Source organism: Barbus barbus (assembly GCF_936440315.1).
Source record: "Barbus barbus genome assembly, chromosome: 1".
NCBI classification, from domain to species: Eukaryota; Metazoa; Chordata; class Actinopteri; order Cypriniformes; family Cyprinidae; genus Barbus; species Barbus barbus.
The window spans coordinates 38,064,438-38,089,000 of NC_136729.1; the positions used below are offsets into that span (position 1 = coordinate 38,064,438).

Genomic DNA, 24,563 nt, shown 5'->3' on the forward strand with positions numbered 1-24,563 from the left:
TCTAATTTGTATTATAGATAAGTGATTACAAGTACAATTAAATATTAAATCAATTGGTTACAAGCATATTTATGCGAAAAATAAGTACAATTCCCCTTAAGTAATTGCATATTTCTCCTTTCTCATATTGTTTTGCCTAGTGTTGGTGGTTTCTGTGGTTCATAACAATTCTTTAGATTCCAATAAAGAATAAATTCATTAAAACTGTGTGGTACTGTAAAATTAGTCAAAACAGGGCTGCCACGTGAAGGCTCAGTACCGCTACCCCTTTTATTTATTAGTGTTTTATTTTTTTTTATATTTTTTAATATTTTTTATAATGCGTTTTTTTTTTTTTTTTTTGCCTTTTGTTTTTTATATATATATATATTTTATACTTTTCTATTTTCTTCAGTTGTTTCCTCTTATTCTGGTTTATATTTTATACTTTTTTGCACTGTGACCTTCACTAGATTTACCATTATTCGTCACACTCTTCCTCCCATAGAGGTTGATTATAGTGATTCTCACAATTCCCAACTTGACATGGTCAACAAGTACCCCTTTTCCACCAAAGCAGTTCCAGGTGCTAGTTCAGAGCCAGTGCTATAGCCGGTTCTTAGTTGGTTCGACTGGCGAACCCTTTAAGAACCGGTTGCTTTTCCACAGGCTAGAGAGCCAATACAGAGCCAGGTCTTACGTCACAATACGTTTCATGTTTCAGTTCACTAGCGCGGCACAACAGGCTTGTTCAAGGTGCATCAGCGCCACGCAGATCGATCGATCGGCATACAACACACTTAAGCACCGCGAGAGCGATCCAAAAGCATAAAGAGCCGTCTGCTTTCCAGTCGCTCCCGCAGCACCCCGATATGCCTCGCACCGAATGGCTTTGCGAACTTACATCGGCATCCAAACACGGCGAATCAAACGTGTTAGCGTTTAGCTGCTATTTCAAATATGGCGGTCCAAGTTTCTGTTCGTCTTGTTGGTCACAGTAACCCCGCCCCCAGCCCCTGACGCAAGCGGTTCTTCCTTCTAGCCCAGCAATGTTTAGGTGCTACTTACGAACCGCTTTTACTAGTTCGGAGCTGGTGCTTTGGGTGTCGAAAAAACAAAGAACCGGTTCGAAACTAGGCTCTGGCTCCGAACCAGCACTGGAACTGCTTTGGTGGAAAAGGGGTAAAGCATGCAGGCATGCACGGTAGTCCATATGCCCTGCAACTGCACTGTTGTGTTCGGCAGGCAGTTGTGCAATTACAGTGTATCATCTGCAGGAGGCTTTCTGGGGCAGCAGTCTTACTGGTCATAACTGGCAGGAACCGGCTGGCCCATCCCCAATCCACTGTGTTCATGTCTTCCTTTCCAATCCAGTGAAAGCCCATTGATTTGCACGATTGTCACAACACTCAAGAATGGACTCTGCAAGCGTATCAGTCTTAACACTACTTGTGTCTTTACTTCCATGTGTTATCGTAGTCCCACAGAAAAGACAATCAGTTTGGCTGTTGAAAGGACCAGTTGCTTCTCTGGTACTTCTTTTTGGTGGCTCAGATTTATTATCTTGTTGGATTTTAATGTCTTTTTTATTTATGTACTTCTGTCAACATTTTGAGTGTACTATTTCACCAGCGGAAATGTGTACGTCGTCGTCTCTTTGTACACTTGCATTGTTGATTCCATCAGCTCCCTTCTGATGAACCTCAACCACATCAGAGCCATCTCTTAAGTTTTTACAGCAAATGGGGCAAGTTTCTTGGTTTACAACAACATGACTCATGGTCAAAATTGCATTTGGAGTGTACTTTTTTCTCAAGCTAATTCAACAATGTCATCCTCTCTTAACACACTCACACATTGTTGGCCTTTTTCATGTATTAGAAATCTTGGTGGGGGGTGGGTGGTTTAAGTAGTCAAGGATGAATTTTGTTTGAGCAAAATGGTATACACTGTGCTGTCAACAACATTTCAATGAGACAAGCAATATCAAATGTCAGTATTCTCTTCCACCATCTTCTGAATTGCTGAAAATTGTGAATTTAGTATTGTTGGGATAAGTATAATGCCACCTTTATACTCAAAACATCTATAGAGGATGCATTACATATGTATTACCTTATTCAAATTGAAATGAGTGACCATTTTAGAGGGTTCACACACAGGCCTCTGTTCGGGCTAATTCAGAGTTATTTATGATCAAAGTTATACAACTCCAATTTAAGTTACTTTTGGGCGCAATAACTTTTACATTGAATGTCAAGTCTGTTTTAGCAAAAAAAAGGGTGTGTGTCAAAAAACACATACTGAGTAGGAGTTACATGACATAGGCTAAATCGTTTACATCTCTGGTTCACCCCAAACAATGATAAAACCTTACAGTAATCTCACAAAATCATGTATTCCATAAGTATGTAATCATGTCAGGGCAATTTAGACAAGTCCAATGGATTCATAGACCAAGAAAACATGGGGTTAGACACCAAGATTACTTGGCTAGGTCAAATAATGAAGGAGTTAGGATATTTTAAGGGCTTCCTGCCCATCTTGGACACCATCTTGAAAATTACACCTTTCTAGTGGTCAAACTTTGGTAAACTTTTAGTATGTTGTTAAGGACACCTAATACTACAAAAAACAACTGAGAAACCTTTTGTTAGAATTTTTTTAGGGTCAGGTGGGGTTTTTTCATATATGCAGCCGCCTAATACACGTTGCTGCTGATTGGCCTGACATTTATGACACACCCACCAAACAAGAGAAAACATATCTCAAAACCTGTTGCACACCGTTTCCAGGACACATGTCGTTCAACCTGGAAACCGGAGCAAAACATTGGACACTGGTGTGAGCCTGAACGAGCCTCAGAACATTACCTGCCCTGGAGCAGGTTAGCTATTAAGTTACTATGGCGATGAACACTGCTAAAAGCCAAACCACTTTCATGGTACCTGAAACCCAGAGTTGGTGCAAACTAAACTGAAACTTACCTGAACATTTCTCAGATTTCATTAAAAAGGATCTACATTTATGTTTTAAAGATGAACAAAAGTCTTAAAGGTTTGGAACGACATGAAGGTGAGTGATGAAAATTTTTGGTTTAACTAAGACATTAGGTAAATCGGTTCCCTCAGGAGCACCAGTAGATTTCTGCCAGATCTCTGTTCTTCTGGTTCTTCTGCTCCTTCCACCATCCCAATCCTGGATTATTGAGCCACGACAGAAGTTTCCACTTTGAATGCTTTAGCCTGGTGGTTTTTTCACCAGCATCTAAAGTGAGAAAGAAAACAATAACCCAATGTCACGTTCCCTCTCGGAATACAAGGAGCGCGGAGACGTGGAGGTATCAATACACCCTTTTATTGAACACACAATGAGACGAGTCGCTTGGGGAGAGACGAACATCAAATGACGTTAAGACCAGACACAGGGGCTAGGAAACACAGGGCTTATAAACACAGGGAAATAAGGAACAGGTGTGGACTAATCAAACACAGGGCTAGGGACTAATTAAACTAATGAAGACAAACGAGGACAGGAACAGGAAGGCCAAATATGGGCACGGGAGGAGGGGAAACACAAGACAAGGACTGACACCCAAATGTAAATGTAAAAATAATAATAATAAAAAAAAACATGGTTGTCCAAAATGTAAAAGCATGCATTTGAGTTTTCCCTACTGTTAGGGCATTTCTACCTCAGGGCACAAAAGAGTGAGGACTTACAGGATAAGAACAGTTTTCTAGAATTTTCAGCACAGTTTTTTGTCACTTCCTATACAGGGCTCCAGACTGTTTTGTGACCGATTTTTCTGACGGTGCGAGTAAATTTTGTGAGCACTAGCACGACCACCACATTGCCCCAGCTCATAAGCGCTGCTATTTCTGATGCATATGAGAAACATCGAACAGCAAGCAAAACAAAAGCTAGTGAAACCACGCTACTCGTTTGAGCTGTGCAGCGCAGACCGTTCATCAGCTCGGATCAGCACAGCGCAAACAAACTTCTCTGAGCTCAGAACAGGTTTACTCAGGAAGCAGTGTTGATTTCGTGTACAGTGCTCAGAGATCCAGTGAGAAGCACTTGCTGCAGAATGAATAAGGTTGCCGTGAGCTCTAGTGAGAAGCATTTAAATTCTGCACAGAAATCTGTTATAAACAAGTCAAACAGTGCTGACATATAACCAGAAGTAACGATAACTATAACCATGGTGTTTCATTACATTTTGCATCTCAGGGTTTGTACAAACTTTTGAGAGAGAAATTCAAGCACATTTAAGTATTTCACACAACTATTTACAGCACTTTAAAACTCTAAAAAGCATACAATTAAAATGTTATTTTTAAAGGGATGACCAAAATATACTTTGTGGTAAACAAACATTTATAAAATGTAAAAAAGGGGCATCAAATTACCACTATAACCAGTAGATGGCAGCAGAGGAACACTTATAGGCTTATTAGTCATTCATTTCTACTTTTTACTTAAATTATAAAATCACTATTATAAAATTTTAAATAATCAAGAAAACAAATTTTGTAAACGTTTGCTCTTTTTTGTGTATGAAGAAAGAAAAGTCACAAAGTGCCTTGAAAAACAAACTTCTCTGACTGAATCACACAAAGCAAGAGAGCTCCTTTTATAATCACTGAAGATGTTGGTCAGTTCCATATAATGCTACAGAAGAATAATGGTACATTTAATGAGTAGAATGTTAATTTTCTATATAAAACTTAAATTTTGCACGTTACTGTTGTTAATAAAAGTATTTTAAAAGTATAAAAAATGTTGTGCTTGCTAACTCAAACTCAGTGCTTTACTGTCACATGTGCATTACCAAAAAATAAATGTGTAATATTACTAGTAACTACACTTATTAATGCAAAACTATAATAATTTTATGATTTAATTATCTTTATTTTAAATACCGCCCACACACCACCCCAAGCGCTACCAAATCTGCTTCTGGCGCAACCATCTGTAGAACTCAGTGGTGCTGGTGCCACTGCTCTCAAAAGTTAGTCTGGAGCCCTGCTATATATGCATTGCAAATGTGATGCAATTAAAATTACTATGCAAGTACTAAAAAAAATTTAGCTGCTGAAATGTTAAAAGGATAGTACATAAGAACCGTACCAAAACGGTGACTCTAAAATGGTTATAAAAACAAAACCAAATATAAATACTGAGAATGTGTTTGACATAAAAAAAAAAAAAAGAACTTACACAGCAAAAGATGCAGTGACCTGTGGCTAAATGGCCTTTGGTTTTATTTAGCTGTGATTGACACACAAACAAAAGGGGAAAAAAGATAATAGCGTCGCTGAATATGAGTCAAATATCGCATATCTCGGTACAAATTAAAGTGTACTCATTCTTAATGAGTGATTATTAACTAATCAGTATGTCAGGGGTTCTCAACTCTGGCCCTCAAGATCCACTGTCATACAAAGGGTGCGTCTCAATCAGCTTCATAGTTCGCTAGGTTGTAAATTAATATATTGTGTACACGAATTCAGGCACTGGTAAGGACAGTGGCTCACTACACACTGGTGACTATTTTCGTCCTCATTGTACAACATCACTACTGACATTTATGCACAACAGTAAAACTGATATTTTTTTATGCTATTTTCAGCACATTATGATAAATACTTTGTTACATGTATGTGCAAGATTTCAGTCATAAATAAATATTTGCTAGATTAGACATTACCTGTCTAGTGATGTATATTTATGCTGAAATATAATATTGGTTTGTGTTTTAAAATCTATCACGTGTCATTTTGTAGCGAATTATCTCTTAAGTTTTGAGCTTCAGAACTTCGTATAAGGGAACATAGTGAGCATTGATGCTTCCTGGTTTTCACAGCTTTTTTAGGGAGCAAACTAAATTTTGTGATTGAGACAGCCCTTAACCACTGACTACTGAGCAAGGGACCACACCCAGAATTTAGGTCCACACCTGATCACGCCACCTGTTTATGACTTTATAGTTAGTAAAACATTTCTGCATTCATTTGCAGAAATTGGAAACTGGAGAAACAGGTCAAAATAAGATGCTCTGTACTTTTCCCAACCTCAAATACTGTGTGTAGGAAAAGTAAAAAAAAAAAATATTTTATGCAATAACCTTTATTTTTAATAACAGTTTTCATGTCTTCTCATAGGCTACTGTTAGTCTTTCATATTGCCATTGGATTTTAGGTCACTCCTGAGGTTTATTATTATTATTTTGTATTGTTTTTGCAATTCAATAGACACTGAAATAAAATTACCACAATACTTGCTGATTAAGTGAAAATTTGGAATTATCTTTTTTTTTCTTCAACTTTTATATATGTATATAAATGCAGACTTCATATAGGCCTACCCAGATAACACAGGGAGTAAGGTTTAGACCACTTAAAGTATTAAAAAGTGTCTCAATAGTATTATTACTTCACATACATATATATGATATTTCATAATTTGGGTCTTATGGGTGAATTCTTTACATGCATTGACACACTGCACACGTATGCACAGCTTTAATGAGTAGGCAAAAAGAAACAAAACTTTGTTAATTATTGAATCATAAAACCTTTCTGGCAATTAATGAGAACCAATAGGGAAAAGAAAAGTGCAATGACATATGTTGGTAAGCATTAGTAATAATGAATGGTACAGGTCTATGTTGTTATGTCCTGATTGATTTGATTGGGTATAAAAGCTCTTCATTACCCTGTGTATCACCAAAACAAAATGGACATTGTGACAGTGAATGTGAAGGACAGCAAGGGAAGCATCTTCACCCTAACTGTCCGTAAAGACACTGCAGAGAAGATGAAAAATGGTGAGTAAACAGCAGAACTGTTCAATTAGTAATGATCTGACCTGCATTAGACTATTAATGTTTTACTTTGCAGATCAACAGTTCCTTGTCTCTGTAATGGAACAACTAAAAACTGCTGAAAAATTAATCGGTATAGTTTTACAAAATATTGAACAGTCATATGATTGGATTATTTCTTTAAGTAACACTGACTGCATCTGCAGCTTCCTCTCAACCCATTACCCACTTTACAGTAATAATAATAATTTTAATTGGTGCCTCCACCACCAAACACCCAGTGCTCCATTACTACCCCCACCATTGTAAAGCTGCTGCCACCGCCAACTACCAAGTGCTCCATTTCTACCACTACTAGGCCTCCTTTACCACCTACCCCCACCATTGTAAAGCTGCTGCCACCACCAACCACTCAGTGCTCCATTCCACCACCAGAAAACTTGCCTAAAATCTCCATCCAGACCTTCATCCCCATCTAACAAGACAGACACACATGGGTCCCAACAAGGTATAGCACTTCTAAGAATGTTAGAAAGATAAGTGTAACCACTTTGGCTGAATCTGACTTCTTTTTCACAGAAATAACACACAGGACAACGTTATTGTTAACTGAAGTAACAAGAACACATCAGCAACTATACCTGAGGAATAACACCGCCTTCTACAAAAAAATCCAAAAAGAATTTGCAGAAAAGGGGTACAACTTATCAACAGAAAAAATATGTAAACAATTAGGTAACCTGTTAAGCACATACAAAAGAGTGAAGGACAGACGTCGGGCAACTGGAGAGGGAAAGCAAACCTGGGAGTACTACACAGTACGTATAGGCATCCGATGACATTTTAGTCATCTTAAAAAAAAAAGAAGCATGTTCACAAGATAACTTCAAATGGTAGAAATTATTTGGCTAAGAATATTTCACATGGGGCATTTCATATAGCCTTAGGGGATTTCAAAGCCCACTGTCATGCTTCAGAAGACTTAAAAGAAAGTATGAAACCCTGGTAAAGGAATGACTTCAGAGCAAATGGACATTTAAATATGTATTTGCTTTTCCCATCCCTAAATTAATGATCTCTTTCACAGCAGATGGATGACCTATTTGGCAGTTCTGGGATTGGAAGCTGTTACAATTTACTCCACTCCGCTGGTTCTGGATGAAATGTGTTCCCAAAACATGGCCACAAACACACTGCTTCCCTCTCAAGAACAGCCAGTCGCAGCAGTCATGGATGACATTCCTGGACCCTCTGGCATCCAAAATATGGTGCTTAATCCCTCAAGGAGGAGAAGACCAGTGAGCCAACCCTCCTTTTAAGAGACCCATGCAGAGAGAAGGACTGCTGTGTTGGAGACCCTTGTTCGACCGGATCTAGAGAGATGGTGGAGACTGAAAGAAAAACGCAGACGGTCATTTGAAAAAAAAAATGTTGACCAGCCTTAATACAATTGTTACAGAACTAAAAGAAATTGGACAGCGTCAGGAGAAAATTATGGAGATGCTGGAAAAAAGTAAATAAATTTCAATAAAAAGATTTGACTAAACACATGCTGAATGTGAGTTTAATTTACCTTATATTGTGTGTCACACAATTTAAAGAAAGCTAAATTATTTTCATAATACTAAGTTGTCCACAATGTTCTATTGATCTTTAGTAATAATGCACTACAAAACTGCATTGAGTGAAACACACAATTCCTTCAGGATAAACATTTTGCTGTCAATTTATTTCATTTGAAACCCATAGTGACTCATACTTTTGAGTGATGGAGAAAACGTGTGAAAGACATTTCAGATGTCTTTTCAGAAACATTATTTTATTTAAATGGCTTAGGCATTGAAACCCATGTTCAGTGGCTGTTTCTGTTTACAATACTTTTAATTACAAATCAATGTTCCTGTACACTCAAACCCATATACCAAACCCATGTGTCAATATACAAAGTGTCTCTTTTTAGTTCATCATCACTCTATAACTCCTAGATTTGGTAGCAAATCATGTCTCTTTAATGACTTGCATTACTGTTGTAAAGTTGCAGGGGGTGTTATTCATCATCAACACCTTCATCCAGCACATGAAGTTGATCATCTGGCTCTAAGCAAATGTTATGCAGAATGCAACAAGCTGATACTGCTGAACTAATGTTTTGGATGTTTCTCATTTGCAGGTATTGGAGCCTCCTGAACTTTGATTTTATTATGCCAAATGTATGCTCGATCACTACATGAGCAGCACTCAGCTTTCTGTTGAAGCGCTTCTGTCTGGCGGTCAAGTGACCATTATCTCTGTATGGTCTCATAAGTTGGGGCAACAAAGGGTGGGCAGAATCTCCAATGATGTGCATTCCTTCAGGGACCAGGGACAGTGGATCCTCTTCAAGAAGACGAGCAACCTCCGTTAGACGAAATGCCCTGGCATCATGCCAACTACCAGGGTGACCCACACTGATATGGCAGAAACGCCGCTGACTATCACAAAATCCTGTCAGAATTACTGAATAAAACTGCTTTCTATTGTAGTATACCAAGGGATTATCACAGTGAGGTTTCATAATTGGGATGTGCTCTCTCAAAACTGTGACATCTGCAGCGTTTGGCCTCTTGGCCAGGAAATGTGATGTGCCATGTGAGTGTTAACAAGCAAACAAAAATCATGCAGATGCTTGGCAAGACTTGATTTGCTAACACCAAATCTGTCTACCACCCCCCTGATATGATTCTTGGTTGGACAGTGTCCACAGGCATGCAAGAATGCTGTTTGTAAGTGGCAATTTGGTCTGTTGCGCATTCATGTAAAACGGACGAAGGGCTGTAATGAGATCCTGCATAGTAAGAGAAAAGAGTTTATTGTTACAAAAAACATTTGTAATATTTATGTGGCTTACATGTTACTTACACACCTCTACTTGTCCTTTTTGAAACCTAAAGTGACTTTGAAATTCTGAAGGACTGTAGACTGGGACAACATCCTCCACATAATTTTGTATTTTGGGAACATCTCTAAATAATTAAAAAAAATAATAATAATAAATTGTACTCACTATGTGTACTACAGTATACAACTTATGACTCCAAATATTTAGATGACACTCTAATTTCACAGTATTATTACAACCAGTTTTTATTGTAATTAGGGCACAATAGTGGTAGGTCAAAAATGAATGTATAAAGTCACTTATCAAAAACAGTAACAAAAATATCAACACAAAAATGACCAAATTAAATGCTGTAACACAACTATAATGACACTGCTTGTACAATTTAAGGAATTATACACAGAGAATGCATTAAATTAAAAACCTAAAAAATAAAGTGTAATTGTTTAAAAGTAACATTTAAATACAACTTAATAACATTTAAATAACACCTTTGCTGTCCATAAAGATTTCCATGCAAAAACATGGGAATTTCAATCGCATCCACTTCTTCAACTACAATCAAGGCAAAAATCGCGTGGTCTGCCATAATGACGTTGGTTCCCTATCTGTCGGTCACTACGAGTTATGTCGTGACGACATAGGGGATTTACTTGGAAGCCCCAATCATCTCTGACTAAAGAGAAAACGCCAATGAAATTGGCTAGTGGATTTTGCATACCTGAGCCACTCCCCGTACATACGGGTATAAAAGGGCGACAGGTGCATCCACTCATCAGATTTTTGCTTCGGAGCCAAGTGGATGAAGACGGTTGTGCCATTCTCCACAAGCCTCATCTTTGTTTTTGTTCCTGTTGGCGTCACGGTGCAAACAGCGGAGTCCCTTCTCCAGCGATTCCCCTGGGCACTTCAACTAAAAGAGCAAATTCTGAAAGAGCAAAATCACGGACGATCGCGTCTTTTTCAAGATGCCGTTTCGTCCGTGTCCTCTTGGTTGCGGTCGTTTCCTGTCCGCGGATGACGGACACGATCGTTGTCTTCAGTGTCTGGGTCTCCAGCACGCTGAAGCTGCGTTCGTGGATGACTCATGCGCCTGTTGTGGGCGTATGAGCATGACGTCGCTGCGATCTCGCCTTTCCTTTTTGAAAGGATTGGCACCCTCTGCCGCCACCCGCCCCGGTCTCTCTGGCTCGAGCAGAGGACCGCCGGTTGGCGCTCTGGGAGATCTGAGGGTCACAGTAAGAGCCTCTCCGCCGGGTACGTCCCCACGGACCTCTTACTCCTCACGCAGCGAATGTCCCGTCCGGTTCCCGGGTGATTTCGCTGGTCCGTCCCACGGGGCGCCCAGCATTTCATTCGGTGCGCCACCCGAGGATAGGATGTCGATCGCAGCATCGGGGGACGGGTTTTCGTCCTCTGAGGATGAAGGTGCAGAGGGGCTGCCCCCTTCGGGTGTGGTCGCCTCCCCTGCACCGGACCCAGAGTTGACGGCCATGCTTGCCCGGGCAGCCGCGAGCATCGGGCTGGAGGTCAACAGACCGCCCAGTCCCGAGCCCTCGCGGCTGGATGATTGGTTTCTCGGAGTGGGGCGCGGCTCACAACCGCGATCTACTCCAGTGCCTTTCTTCCCGGAGGTGCATGAGGAGCTGACGAAGTCGTGGATGGCCCCTTTCACGGCCAGAAGCCGCTCGTCTGCCTCCTCCGTCCTCACTACCCTCGATGGCGGGGCTGCCAGGGGGTACGTGGGCATTCCCCAGGTGGAGAGAGCGGTCGCGGTGCACTTGTGCCCGCGAAACGCCGCCACTTGGAGGAATCGCCCGCGTCTCCCGTCCAAAGCCTGTAAGCTGACGGCTGCTCTTGCGGCCAAGGCTTATAGTGCTGCGGGCCAGGCAGCCTCTGCCCTGCATGCCATGGCGATCCTGCAGGTTCACCAAGCCAAGGCACTCAAACAAATGCACGAGGGTAGTTCCGACCCGGGGTTGATGCAGGAGCTGCGCACGGCGACTGACTTCGCTCTACGAGCGACGAAAGTCACGGCGCGGTCCCTCGGGAAGGCGATGTCTACCATGGTGGTCCAAGAGCGCCATCTCTGGCTCAACCTGGCGGAGATGAAGGATGTCGACAAAGCACGCTTTCTCGACGCTCCCGTCTCCCCGGTTGGGCTGTTCGGCGACACCGTCGAGGGATTTGCTCAGCAGTTCTCGGCGGTGCAGAGGCAGACAGAGGCGATCCAGCACATCCTGCCCCGGCGCGAGGCACCTGCAACAGCTGCCCCCGGGCCCAGGCCTCAGTCTGCTCGCCGCCGTGGGCGCCCCCCTGCGTCCTCCAGAGCTGCTCCGCCCCGTGCCGAATCAACACCTGGGCCGGCGCGTCGAGCCTCTCGCAGGAGGGCGGCGCCCCCCGCGTCCCAGCCGGGCCCCAAGTCGTCCAGGAGAGCGACGAAGCGGCCCTGACGCGGGCAACCTGGAGATGTTGGAATTTGCTCTTTCTCAGGAGACGGCGAGGACAGCGCCGCTCCTTCCCCCGGAGGAGGGCCGGGTGGAGAATCTTGTGTTCCCTTTTGTTTCTGTTCCGCCGTTGGCCCAAGGGCCAGCGGTACCCACAATGTCACAGAAAGAGCAATTTCCTTTTCCTCCAGGTTATCAGGTTCGCGGGTTGACAGTGTGCGACGCGCTGCCTCCTCACTCTCGCCCGCGACCCATCTTGCCAGCGGCCAGGAGAGTGCGGGTTGGGGACGCAGTGCCTCCCCACGCACCTCTAGCCAGTCCCCTTTGGGACCCAGGGAGTTCGGTAAGGGTGCTTCAGAACGCGCTGCCTTCTGTATCATCCAGCCATACTCCTCTGCGCTGCACCACCACAGGTACGTCGATTGTGCCGTTGGAGCCCCTTGCACGACGTCTGGAAGCGTGGCTTGCGCTGCCCAGCCCGTCTCGGTGGCTCACGCGTACAATTCGACTCGGCTATGCGATTCAGTTCGCCAGGCGACCTCCCAAGTTCAGCGGCGTTCTCGAGACCTCAGTGGTACCTCGGAACGCCCCTGTCTTGCGCGAGGAGATTGCTGTCCTCCTGGCAAAGGATGCAATCGAGCCGGTCCCTCCAGCCGAGATGAGGCAGGGGTTTTACAGCCCTTACTTCATCGTACCCAAGAAAGGCGGTGGTCTTCGGCCAATCCTGGATTTGCGAGTCTTGAACCGGAGCCTGCACAGGCTTCCGTTCAAGATGTTGACGCACAGGCGTATGATCAGGTGCATTCAGCCCCAGGATTGGTTCGCAGCGATCGACCTGAAGGATGCTTACTTTCATGTTTCGATCCTTCCGCGACACAGACCGTTCCTACGGTTTGCGTTCGAAGGTCGGGCATGGCAGTACAAGGTCCTCCCCTTCGGGCTCTCCCTGTCTCCCCGTGTCTTCACGAAGGTCGTAGAAGGCGCCCTTGCCCCGCTACGGGAAGTGGGCGTCAGGATCCTCAACTACCTCGACGACTGGCTCATTCTGGCCCGGTCCCGAGAGCAGTTGTGCGATCACAGGGAGCGGGTGTTACGGCACCTCAGCCAGTTGGGGCTTCGGGTCAACTGGGAAAAGAGCAAGCTCTCCCCTGTGCAGAGAATCTCTTTTCTCGGTGTGGAGTTAGACTCGGTGAGTATGACGGCGCGCCTCACGGACGAGCGCGCCCAATCAGTGCTGAACTGCCTGAGTTCCTTCAGGGGCAGGACTGTGGTGCCACTGAAACAGTTTCAGAGGCTCCTGGGGCATATGGCATCCGCAGCTGCGGTCACGCCGCTCGGATTGCTTCATATGAGACCACTCCAGCACTGGTTGCACTCCCGAGTCCCGAGGTGGGCATGGCGCCGCGGTTCACTTCGGGTAAGTATCACACGCGAGTGTCGCCGCTCCTTCAGCCCCTGGACGGACCTTGCCTTTCTACGGGCCGGGGTGCCCTTAGAACAAGTGTCCCGGCATGTTGTTGTCACAACAGATGCCTCCAGCACGGGCTGGGGCGCTACATGCAACGGGCAGGCAGCCTCGGGGCTCTGGACAGGGCCTCGACTGCTTTGGCATATCAATTGCCTGGAGCTGTTGGCAGTGCATCTGGCCTTGCGGCAGTTTCGGCCACTGCTGCTAGGCAAGCATGTGTTGGTCCGTACGGACAACACTGCGGCTGTGTCGTACATCAACCGGCTGGGAGGTGTACGATCACGCCGCATGTCACAGCTCGCCCGCCATCTCCTCCTCTGGAGTCACACGCAGCTCAGGTCGCTGCGCGCTGTCCACATTCCGGGGGAGCTCAACCGTGCGGCCGACGCGCTCTCACGACAGCTCACTTTTCCCGGAGAGTGGCGACTCCATCCCGAGACGATCCGGCTGATCTGGAGTCGATTCGGGGAAGCTCAGGTAGACCTGTTTGCTTCCCGCGAGTCCTCCCACTGCCAGCTATATTTCTCCCTGACCGAGGGGCCCCTCGGCACGGACGCACTGGCACACAGCTGGCCTCGGGCTTTACGCAAGTATGCATTTCCCCCAGTGAGCCTACTCGCACAGACACTGTGCAAGGTCAGGGAGGACGAGGAGCAGGTCCTGCTGGTCGCGCCGTATTGGCCCACCCGGACCTGGTTTCCGGAACTCATTCTCCTCGCGACAGCCCCTCCCTGGCGTATCCCTCTGAGGAAGGAACTCCTTTCCCAGGGGCTCGGCACCATATGGCACCCGCGTCCAGATCTGTGGAACCTCCATGTGTGGCTCCTGGACGGGACGCGGCAGACTTAAGTGGTCTACCACAGGCCGTGGTAGACACCATCACTCAGGCTAGAGCTCCTTCAACAAGGCAAGCCTATGCTCTGAAGTGGAGTCTGTTCGCGAACTGGTGTTCTTCTCGCCGGGAAGACCCCCGAAGATGCACGATTGGAGTAGTGCTTTCTTTCCTGCAAGAAAGGTTGGAGCGTAGGCTGTCACCCTCCACCTTGAAGGTGTATGTGGCTGCTATCGCGGCCCATCACGATGCAGTGGACGGCCGGTCCGTGGGAAAGCATGATCTCATCGTGAGGTTCCTGAGGGGTGCCAGGAGGTTGAATCCGCCTAGGTCACCCCTGATGCCCTCCTGGGACCTCTCTATTGTCCTGGCGGGGCTTCAGAGGGGTCCCTTTGAGCCGCTGGACTCAGTCGAGCTGAAATTCCTGTCGGCTAAGACAGCGCTCCTGACCGCGCTCACTTCCATCAAGAGGGTCGGGGACCTCCAAGCATTTTCGGTGAGCGAAGAGTGCCTTGTGTTCGGGCCGGACTACTCTCACGTTGTCCTGAGACCCCGGCCTGGATACGTGCCCAAGGTTCCCACCACGCCCTTCCGTGATCAGGTGGTGAACCTGCAAGCACTGCCTTCGGAGGAGGCAGATCCAGCCTTGGCGTTGCTGTGTCCCGTAAGAGCATTGCGCATATACGTGGACCGCACCCGGAGCTTCAGAAGCTCTGAGCAGCTCTTTGTCTGCCACGGAGGTCAGCAGAAAGGGAAGGCTGTCTCCAAGCAGAGGTTGGCCCACTGGATAGTGGAGGCCATCGCCTCGGCGTATCAATCCCAAGGCGAGCCGTGCCCCCTTGGGGTGAGGGCTCACTCCACACGGAGTGTTGCCTCCTCCTATGCGTTGGCGCACGGCGCCTCTTTGGCAGACATCTGTAGAGCTGCGGGCTGGGCGACACCGAACACCTTCGCGAGATTTTACAGTCTCCGCGTGGAGCCAGTCTCTTCCCGTGTGTTGGGTAACAGGTAAGTGGCGGGAAGAGTTGGCCGGTGTCACGCTTGCTGCGCCATTCCCCCTCACCCGGGGATACGAGCGCCTGTTTCCTCCTCCAGTTCAGTTCCCCGGACGGCGAACCCTGGTGGAGACCTCCAGCACCCCCGGCAGTCAGACTGGGCGGAGCAGTCTGACGCCAGGCCCAGTACTGGTGCTAGCTCGCCCGGGTCTCCGGTCAGCCCCTGTACTCGGCTAGGTGTCCGTATGGCCTGATTCCCTTCGGGTAATCCCACACGTGTATTCGTCCACGGTACGGTTTCCCTCACGGTAAACCCGTGTCTTCCCTTTGGCAGAGTTCTGTCAGGCCCTGCTGGCAGCCCTCCTCCCTACTCCTAGGTAGGATCTGCCCCAGGGTCCAGTCGTATGTAGTACTGCCCCAGGCCTGGGTCAGTCCATATCAGTGTCTCCACATGTTACCTCCCTTCGGGCAGGATGTGGCCTCCGTAGCGCCCTTCTCCGGAAGGCTCGCTTCCCCGTCGTTACCGCCAGGCTGTAACAACAAATAGGAAAGACTTGAAGCAGTCTTTCATAGAAGGTCGAAATCCCTTCCAATTTCTTGGGGAAAGGAACAGCGGCTTGGCTATCTCCAGCAGCAATGTACTCAGTGGTCCCTGCGGGCACCAAGGTTAGCGAATTTGCGCTGGGGCGATGGGAAGGTTGCGACCTTCGCATGGCATTTGTCTGTCACGCACTAGCTTGTCAACATCTGCATGCACAAGGTCGTGACGGGGTTCAGGTTGTGGCGCTTTCCATATGACCCCTATGTCGTCACGACATAACTCGTAGTGACCGACAGATAGGGAACGTCTCGGTTACGTACGTAACCCTCGTTCCCTGATGGAGGGAACGGAGACGTTATGTCCCCATGCCACAATCTTGAACCATCGCTGGTTGCCGAGGACTCGTTCTTGGCTCCTCAGCGGGTAGAAACCTGATGAGTGGATGCACCTGTCGCCCTTTTATACCCGTATGTACGGGGAGTGGCTCAGGTATGCAAAATCCACTAGCCAATTTCATTGGCGTTTTCTCTTTAGTCAGAGATGATTGGGGCTTCCAAGTAAATCCCCTATGTCGTCACGACATAACGTCTCCGTTCCCTCCATCAGGGAACGAGGGTTACGTACGTAACCGAGACGTTCAGCACACTACGGAAAGCACGAAGTGTCAGACCTGACGGCAGTCTCTTTACTCCTCCCCCGCCTGCGAATGGAAGATCTCGCCAGCCGGTGGCAGGCTAGTGTTGTTCATCTCAAACGCACCTGATTTCTTGTCAGTAGTTGCTGAAAGCAAACTAAAACGTCAATAACAAGGACCAGCCTGCACAAAAAAATCGTAAAGATCACCTCAGATAAGTTATAATGACATATTCGATACTCAATTTTTTTTAATGAAAATAGTTTTTGGTAAATCAATCAAAATAGTGGAATGATATTATTGCAATGGTTTAGCTAGCTAGCAAAGTCAGCTGCAATCTGTTAAGCTGTAACAATAACAATATTAATGCTAGTGATATAATGTTGATAAGTAGTATGTTAATGGAATGTGTATAATGGATAAAATCAAATTTAAATGACAATTTTACTTTTGATTAGATATGAATACAGGTAACATTACATCAGTGAGCCACTGGCCTACCATGGTGTCTCAAAAAGGCAGATGCAAGTATCCTGGCTGTAAGGGTATTGTTAGGATGAAATGCACCAAATGTGAGCTATATCTGCGTCTCACCTCTGAAAAAACATACATAAAGTTTCAAGGATTATTGGAGGGCCTCAAGCCTCAAGTTCATAGTCTTCCTATCATAAGATTGCATAATGTTGAATTTTCATGAACTGCAGTGTTTTTGGTTTTATGTCAGTGTTTTATGATACATGATGTACAGTATTATATTTGATTTAACTGTATAAATTAGAAATTTAAATAATATTCATGAAAAAATTAATGAAATTCAAAGAATATAAAGCATTATTCAGCTAAAAAGAATGGAATAAATAAAAGCAGAAGTTGTTGGAAAGTATGTGTGTATGTAAAGTGTCAAAGGTTAGAAGTACTGTAACACCAATTGAATCACCACAAACATTTCTGGGGGAAAATATTAACTATAAGTAAACTTACACTTATTCTAAGTTAGATCCACTATTGTATGTTGTTGCCATATGGCAACATTTCATAAAGTACCTAAAAATATTTTTTTCCCCATTTTTTTTATACAGCACTTCAAGTTAAAAGAGAAGTTAAAATAAATTTTTTTTATATATATAGGTCTATCATAATGTGTGCAGTAGAGGGTTAAAATGCACATGCATTTTGCTTAAATTCATATATGTAAATACTGTAATTTGTAGCATCTTCCAACTGTAATTTCGGATATCATCTCATAAAAAACTAGTGTTGCAACAGAAACATGCATTTTCTGTAAAGCTGCTTTGAAACAACATGTACTGTGAAAAGCGATATATAAATAAATTTGAATTAAACTTGAGTTGAAAGAGCCATTGCATTGTTAGCCCAATTGGAGATGATATATCTCAGCTGGCTTTGATAGCTGAGATATATCAGCTATCAAAGCGAGAGTTGAGGAAAGTGCTAAATAGGACTGTTTTAAAAATTATATATATATAGGCCTATATATATATATATATATATATAACTTTTTATGAGGATGATATGACTACACTCTTTAGTGGGGGTTTTACTAACCAAAATAAGTCTTATAAATATATAAGTTTTGGCTATATAAGTCAAAGTCAAAAGCAGTAAGCCTGAAACAAATGTCTGTGTGATATGTAGGTGTTAGGATAAGAGCAGAATACAGTGCATTTGCCTGCTGTGACATACAGTAGTTGATCACAGTTGGCTGAGAAGTGAACAATGGACAGCACTGATAACAGTCTTATCACACACCAAAGAATACAATCAAGTAGGCTACCACTGAAAACCTGGAAGTTATAACATTGCATATACACTAAAACGCTGAGCCACTCTGTGTGACCCTAGCTAGAAAAATGGTCTGAAGTATTGTGTCTAGCCCTTGCAGGGGTAAACAATCAAACCGTAACAGAGGAAGGATGGTGAATGTATGCCATTTCTCTCATTAGATTAAACAGATCGAAGGAAGAAAAAAAAAAACAGTTAATATCTAGGTATGTTCACTTGCATGAAGTCTGACAACAGAATTCTAATTTTGAGCATCCCATTGTCAGTTTGTAGGGAATATAATCATGTATAAATGACATAATCATTTATAAATGATCATGTCATCTATGGAGATTCTGTTGAGTCTGTTACTTGAGTGATCTTTAAGAGGCGGGGTGCCATTGTGTTTCACTAATGAGGGCTCTGCAAGCATAGAGTCCCCACAGGGGTCTTGTAATCCATTGTGTGTTGGCATGTGTGTGTGTGTGTGTGTGTGTGCTTGGCAGACCAGACTTCTGTTTGAGGAGGAGGCGTGGGCAATACATTCACACATGTGTGTCTGTTCACTTTGACAGACTAACATAGAATACGAGAGATGGAGATGAGAAGAGGGAGAGAGACTAGATGAATTGAATACTGTGTGTTTGTTATCTGTCAGTTATCTGTCTCCACTACCTGCTGAGCCAATACAATACTAGGTACACATTGGTTATTTAATGCGCTCCATCAGACAGCACTGTATGTAAGCTTCTGTATTCACAATTTAATCACTGAGGATGTTTTTCTTCTTCTTCTTTGTTATTCAGAATGATACAAGGTAACAGTGTGCTCAGGACAATATACCCTTTCACACAATAAGGGCAATTAATACAAGGGCAATTAATACAATCAAGAGTATCACATATTTTATATGAATTAACACACACCCAGGCACTACAGAGTTTGGCTGTTGAGGGTACCTGAGTTGGGTCACATATATGCTCATACACCTATACAATCACAAACTGCTATCACAGAAACAAGAATAAAAGGTTTGCCAGATAGTGAGGTATAGGCTAAGTCTGAATTTATTGGATACAGAGATCCAGTGCTTTTAAGCTAAATTTAAAGAAACGATTAACTCTAAAACGATTTTGGACTTTGAATCGAAAACAACCGAAACTAACATTATTGTATTCACGCTGAGTCGCTCAAACTAATTAACTAACCCCATTATCACTCTTTACAGCGCAGCCCAACGCAAGCGATGTTATGCTCAGATGTGGATTCCAGTCGTAAATCTGACAGTGTAAGCGAGTGTGAACAACCAAAGTTTTCAGAAGAAAGGAATCAGTGTAAGCATTAATGCACAAAAGATGTATGTTTATTGGTGGTGCCATTTCGCAACATTCAAACGTAGCTATATTTTACATCCTATTAAGTGTAATTCCCATTTTGGCATCAAAAGACAGCAGGTTTAATATATATATATATATATATATATATATATATAGGCCTATATGTTTCTTTGTTTATTTATTATAATTTAATTTCATAATTAAACGCTAAAACTATACTCAAAATCTGCACCGCATTTTAATAGATGGCAGATGTAATCAATATCAAAAGAAAACAAAACAATTCAAATAAAATTATGTATTGCATTTACATCTCATTCTAGTGAAATTAAAAAATAATTTGTTGTTACGGAGGTCTTTTATGATGTAGTATAGGCCTATACTTTTTCTACTTTTAAGATTACTTTAAAGTTTAACAGCTTTTCATCATAATCATCAGGAGATCGAATTAGTCTCCAATTAACAAATAGGCCTACTCAATCATGTGGGTCTTGTGAGCCAAATGATAAAACAAGACGCTCGACTTCAATTCGATTAGCTCCAGTACCATTAGACTGTCTAACATGTATTATTCTCAAATCGTATCGATTAACGAACAGCCCTCTCTCATAGCTTTGTCAAAGGCAAGCCGCTGGTTTCGCTGCTTCATGGGCCAGACCTTAAGATAAAATCTAAACCTTGATCATTGCCGTCATTGAATTAACTGCGCGGCTATTTCTGATCAGACGAGTCTGTGTTTAATCAAGGTGTCAAAGCTTTTCATGATTCTATTATGGCTGCCATAGATGACTGCCCTGCCCGAGGGTATTTACAACCAGCCCGAATCTCTCACAACACAAGGGCAACAGGTGCATCAGACTTGCCTGTGGCAAAGTCTCAGTTGTCTGTTAGGCAGTGTGTAGGGGGATTTTAATATAACCAATTATAGCATGACAGTTCTGTCTAGTGTAGCCTATGACTTGAATATTACACCTAGCCTATCTATCAGTCATCTATCAGGATTTTCTTTCAAGTGTCTAAATTAATTTTATTCAAAAGCAGAGTTTTTGATGAAGGTCACTGACTCCCAAAAAATAAAATAAATAATAATAATACAATAAAATAAATATGACTGTGCACCTTTAGTTGTTTTTATGATTTATCTAGATCTTTGTTTTAATCGTCATTACTGTTAATTAGAATACTTCAGGCATGTATGCTGGCCATCAGGAGCACCGAGACATTCCCGTGGGCCGGTCGAGTACTGGGCCGATCGCCGAAGCGATGGAGACCTCCCCCATATTAGGCGCTGTTTTTTAAATTACAGTGCATGTGAAACTGCAAAAAGCAAATGCTCCAAATGTGTGAAGCGGCGCTACCCTATGCATTCGCCAGCCGCGCCTAAAAGCAGAGCGGGATATAACACCGAATTGTGTTATACAGTCGTGTGATATGAGAACATTAAAGGTTCTGTAGTAATGCTGGCTGAAAGCAACAATGTAAACTGCATGACGAGCTAAATTGAAGAAGCCAATAGCCTACATAATTACAAGCTTGTCAATTCAGCACTATAGAAATCTTGCAGTTATTAACACTGCACAAATAGCCAATTGTTTTGACTGAATGCATTCATTATAAATGTTACTGTGTTTACTTATATGAAATATTGGGGAATGTTTTTCTTTTTATAGAAGTTGTTTTTGCAGTTTCTACATCTTTATTGATTTATTATATAATATAATATAATTTTAAATTAAGTAAAATGTTAATTCAATAGAGCCTGATCGGTTATAATGATCTGTGCCTTATATAAATGGGTAACTATTTACAAATGTTTAATTTGTATAAATGAATTTCTTCTGTGGAACATAAAAGAAAATCAAGAAATTTAAGACATTTTTGTCCATACAGTAGAAATCAAGGGTATCCAAAATGGTTTGGTAACATTCTACAAAATATCTTCTTTTGTATTCCATAGAAGAGAGTAAGTTTGGAACGGCATGAGGAAAACAATGAGTGAGGAAACAATGAGAGAATTTAATAGCAGTAACGTTTCTGCATTCTAGCTCAAAATCATTGCTTTACTGCCAATTGCCTTTCTATGTGACAAAGTTAGGTTTGTTGTATTTGCTGAGAATTCAGTCATATCTATCATTATTTGTTTCTGTCCCGTTTTATTTATTCATTTATTTACTCCAATTTAAGGCCCTATGACCCAGCAAAACATGTATGAGGAACTCGTGGGCCGGATGGGCTGGATTTGTCCAGCGCCGACATTTACCCCCAGTCCAGCCCTGGAATAGGCTACTTGTAACATTTTTCAAAAATGATCGAAGTGGGCTTTATTCACTTATTAAACATTTAAGGAAAAATTGTCTGTTGGATGGTATAAAAAATCTCGAGAATGGGATTTCAATCCTATTTCGGAAAAAAAGGGGAAAAAAATCCTAATGGGATTAAACAAACCAAATATCGGATAAACTGATTTATTAATTTATTGGCTTTAGGTTTATCAAAAGTTTGAAAATCATTTTTTAATAGGATTTTAATTTAGCCTATATGAATATTTCTAAATTATGGTTTCTATTAGCTATTTCTGTTTCTGTTAGCTGCTTTTTCTGTTAGCAGTCTATGAGCATCCATTTTTTCGACAAGGGATATTTAATGACAATTCACGATTAATGTTTTGATACCTGTCTACTGGACAGGCCACGGATTTATAAAATGTAATTTAATTTATTTATTTTTATATACACATTTCGTTCGCAACAGAGACATCAGCATTATCACCAAGGTGAAACTTCTGACGCCTCACACCTTTAATCCACTCCTCTGCGCCCCCATTGGTCCGCTATCCTTTTAAAGCCCCGCTTGATCTTTGAGGTGCACCAGGGTGAACTTCTCATCAGGCAGAACAGAATGTATCTCCACCGGACGCTCCCCGAACTCGAAATGGACCCCACAATGATGCTTGAGAATCAACAGTGCCACTACGTGCCACGTCAGCAGAAAGAGCCGCTTAGGACGTTTCATTGCCCCTTGTCGGGTCCATCAAGCCCAGTGTCGGTAGAGTCTGAATCCAGCTGCTCAAGCCCTGAAGCGAAAGCGCCCGTGGAAACTCGAGTGAGACGTCCTCTAAATGCGTTCATCATCTGGACCAAAGAGGAGCGCAGACGCCTAGCGCAGCTAAACCCTGACCTGGAGAACACTGACCTCAGTAAAATACTTGGTGAGTGCGACACTTTTTCTGTAATTACTTGTGTTAAATTAAAACATTCTGTCGGTTAGAACTGTAATAGCCTAATGTAATATGAATTTGATATTTTTCTGTATATGAAGACAGAAATAAAATGATCAGTCTAATATTACTAGATCCGTAACTTATACATAGCCTATACTCTAATATTGTTTAAACTAAAATATTTTTTTGTTTTGTTTTTGTTATAGGTAAAACATGGAAGGCCATGTCTCTGGCAGAGAAGCGTCCTTACATGCAAGAAGCAGAAAGACTACGAATCCAGCATACCATTGACTATCCCAACTACAAATACCGGCCCCGTCGACGAAAGTGCAACAAGCGTGGCAGCAAGATGGCTTCAAATGAGACTGTCAGTTCTCCAAATGCCTCTTTTCACCTTAGATATATGTTACAAGGTCAAGTCGCACAGAAACCATACAATCAAATAAACTCCTATAAGCTCCCACACAGTGGGTTTTCATTCGAAAACCACTCTTCATCATACCACTTTGAAGCAACATCATCAAATGGAAACATGATGTTCCATGGTGGTGCAACATTACTGAACTCTTCTTCTGTACATCTACCTCTGGCTACTTACTCAGAGTCGCTGTTGTATTCGCAGCATTCTATGCAGGAGAGTGGGGTGGAACTCTGTGATCGATGGGGAACAGAGGTATGTGCATGTGTACTGTGTTTGGGTGGACCTTCTCTGGAGTTCTACCTAGAACAAGTGAGATCGGACATGTTGGACCAGCTTGACCGCAGTGAATTTGACCAGTATCTCAATCCAGCACAGCCTGTGGACCACAAATATGAGTGACCAGACACATAACATTTGAATACTGCCATCCAGGGACTTCAATGGTGAAAGTTTTTTTTTGACTGCCAGTGCAATGAATTCTTACTGTGAGAGTGGATATTGTATGTATATTAAATAGTGTTTATTTATATGTAATGCAAACGTTGCTGGTCATGTCAGTGTTTAACTTTAGTTCAGTGTGTATTTATAGATATTATTATTACTATTTTTATTTTTTTTTACTTGAGAAAAAGTTAGCTTTTAGGATGATTTCAATAAAATATCTGTCAAAATGGGATGAAGTGCATCAATGCTTTAGATGTTATTTAGTGTTGAAAAATCAATGTGGTCATAATAATTACTGAGTAACATGCTAGTTGGCAGACATTTTGTCACATACTGCCTACAAATTTTTAAAACAACATCACCTCTATATTTATATGATAATATATAAATAAGTAATAAATGAATAAAGCTGCAATAATTTCTGCAACCAGTAAAGCTAGCCAGTATTTGGCTTACCAATGGCTCCTGCCCTTTCAGGGTGAAAAAAAACAACAAAACAAAAAACACTTAAATTGGAGTTTATTGCAAGTAAACCTTTGGTACAAGTAATACTAATAGCTATCCTTCAAAAGCATCTATTTTTCTCAAATTATATTTACATTACATATATATGGACCTCTATTCTGATTGGCTGAGATGCTTTCCAGGAGTGCTGATATTTTACCAGTATCAGAACAGGGACTTATTACTCTGCTTGTCTCTGGGCATTCTAGATAGGCAGTATTTCTCCCAGAAATGGCGGTGAAGAAAACCCAC

General features: G+C 42.9%; 1 protein-coding gene and 1 pseudogene across 2 annotated transcripts; one reads left to right on the plus strand and one right to left on the minus strand.

The window, feature by feature from the left end:
- Nucleotides 1-8,855: 8,855 nt before the first annotated feature.
- On the minus strand, nucleotides 8,856-9,638 carry LOC306870314 (annotated as a pseudogene). Its single transcript has one exon. The product of its transcript is annotated as an uncharacterized misc_RNA (transcript).
- A 12,982-nt stretch (nucleotides 9,639-22,620) lies between these two features.
- On the plus strand, nucleotides 22,621-23,762 carry LOC306873049 (uncharacterized protein; the record flags this gene model as incomplete). Its single annotated transcript, XM_079422052.1, has 2 exons — nucleotides 22,621-22,930; nucleotides 23,149-23,762. 2 exons carry the CDS (start codon nucleotides 22,621-22,623, stop codon nucleotides 23,760-23,762), a joined length of 924 nt encoding a protein of 307 aa, XP_079278178.1.
- Nucleotides 23,763-24,563: the final 801 nt, after the last annotated feature.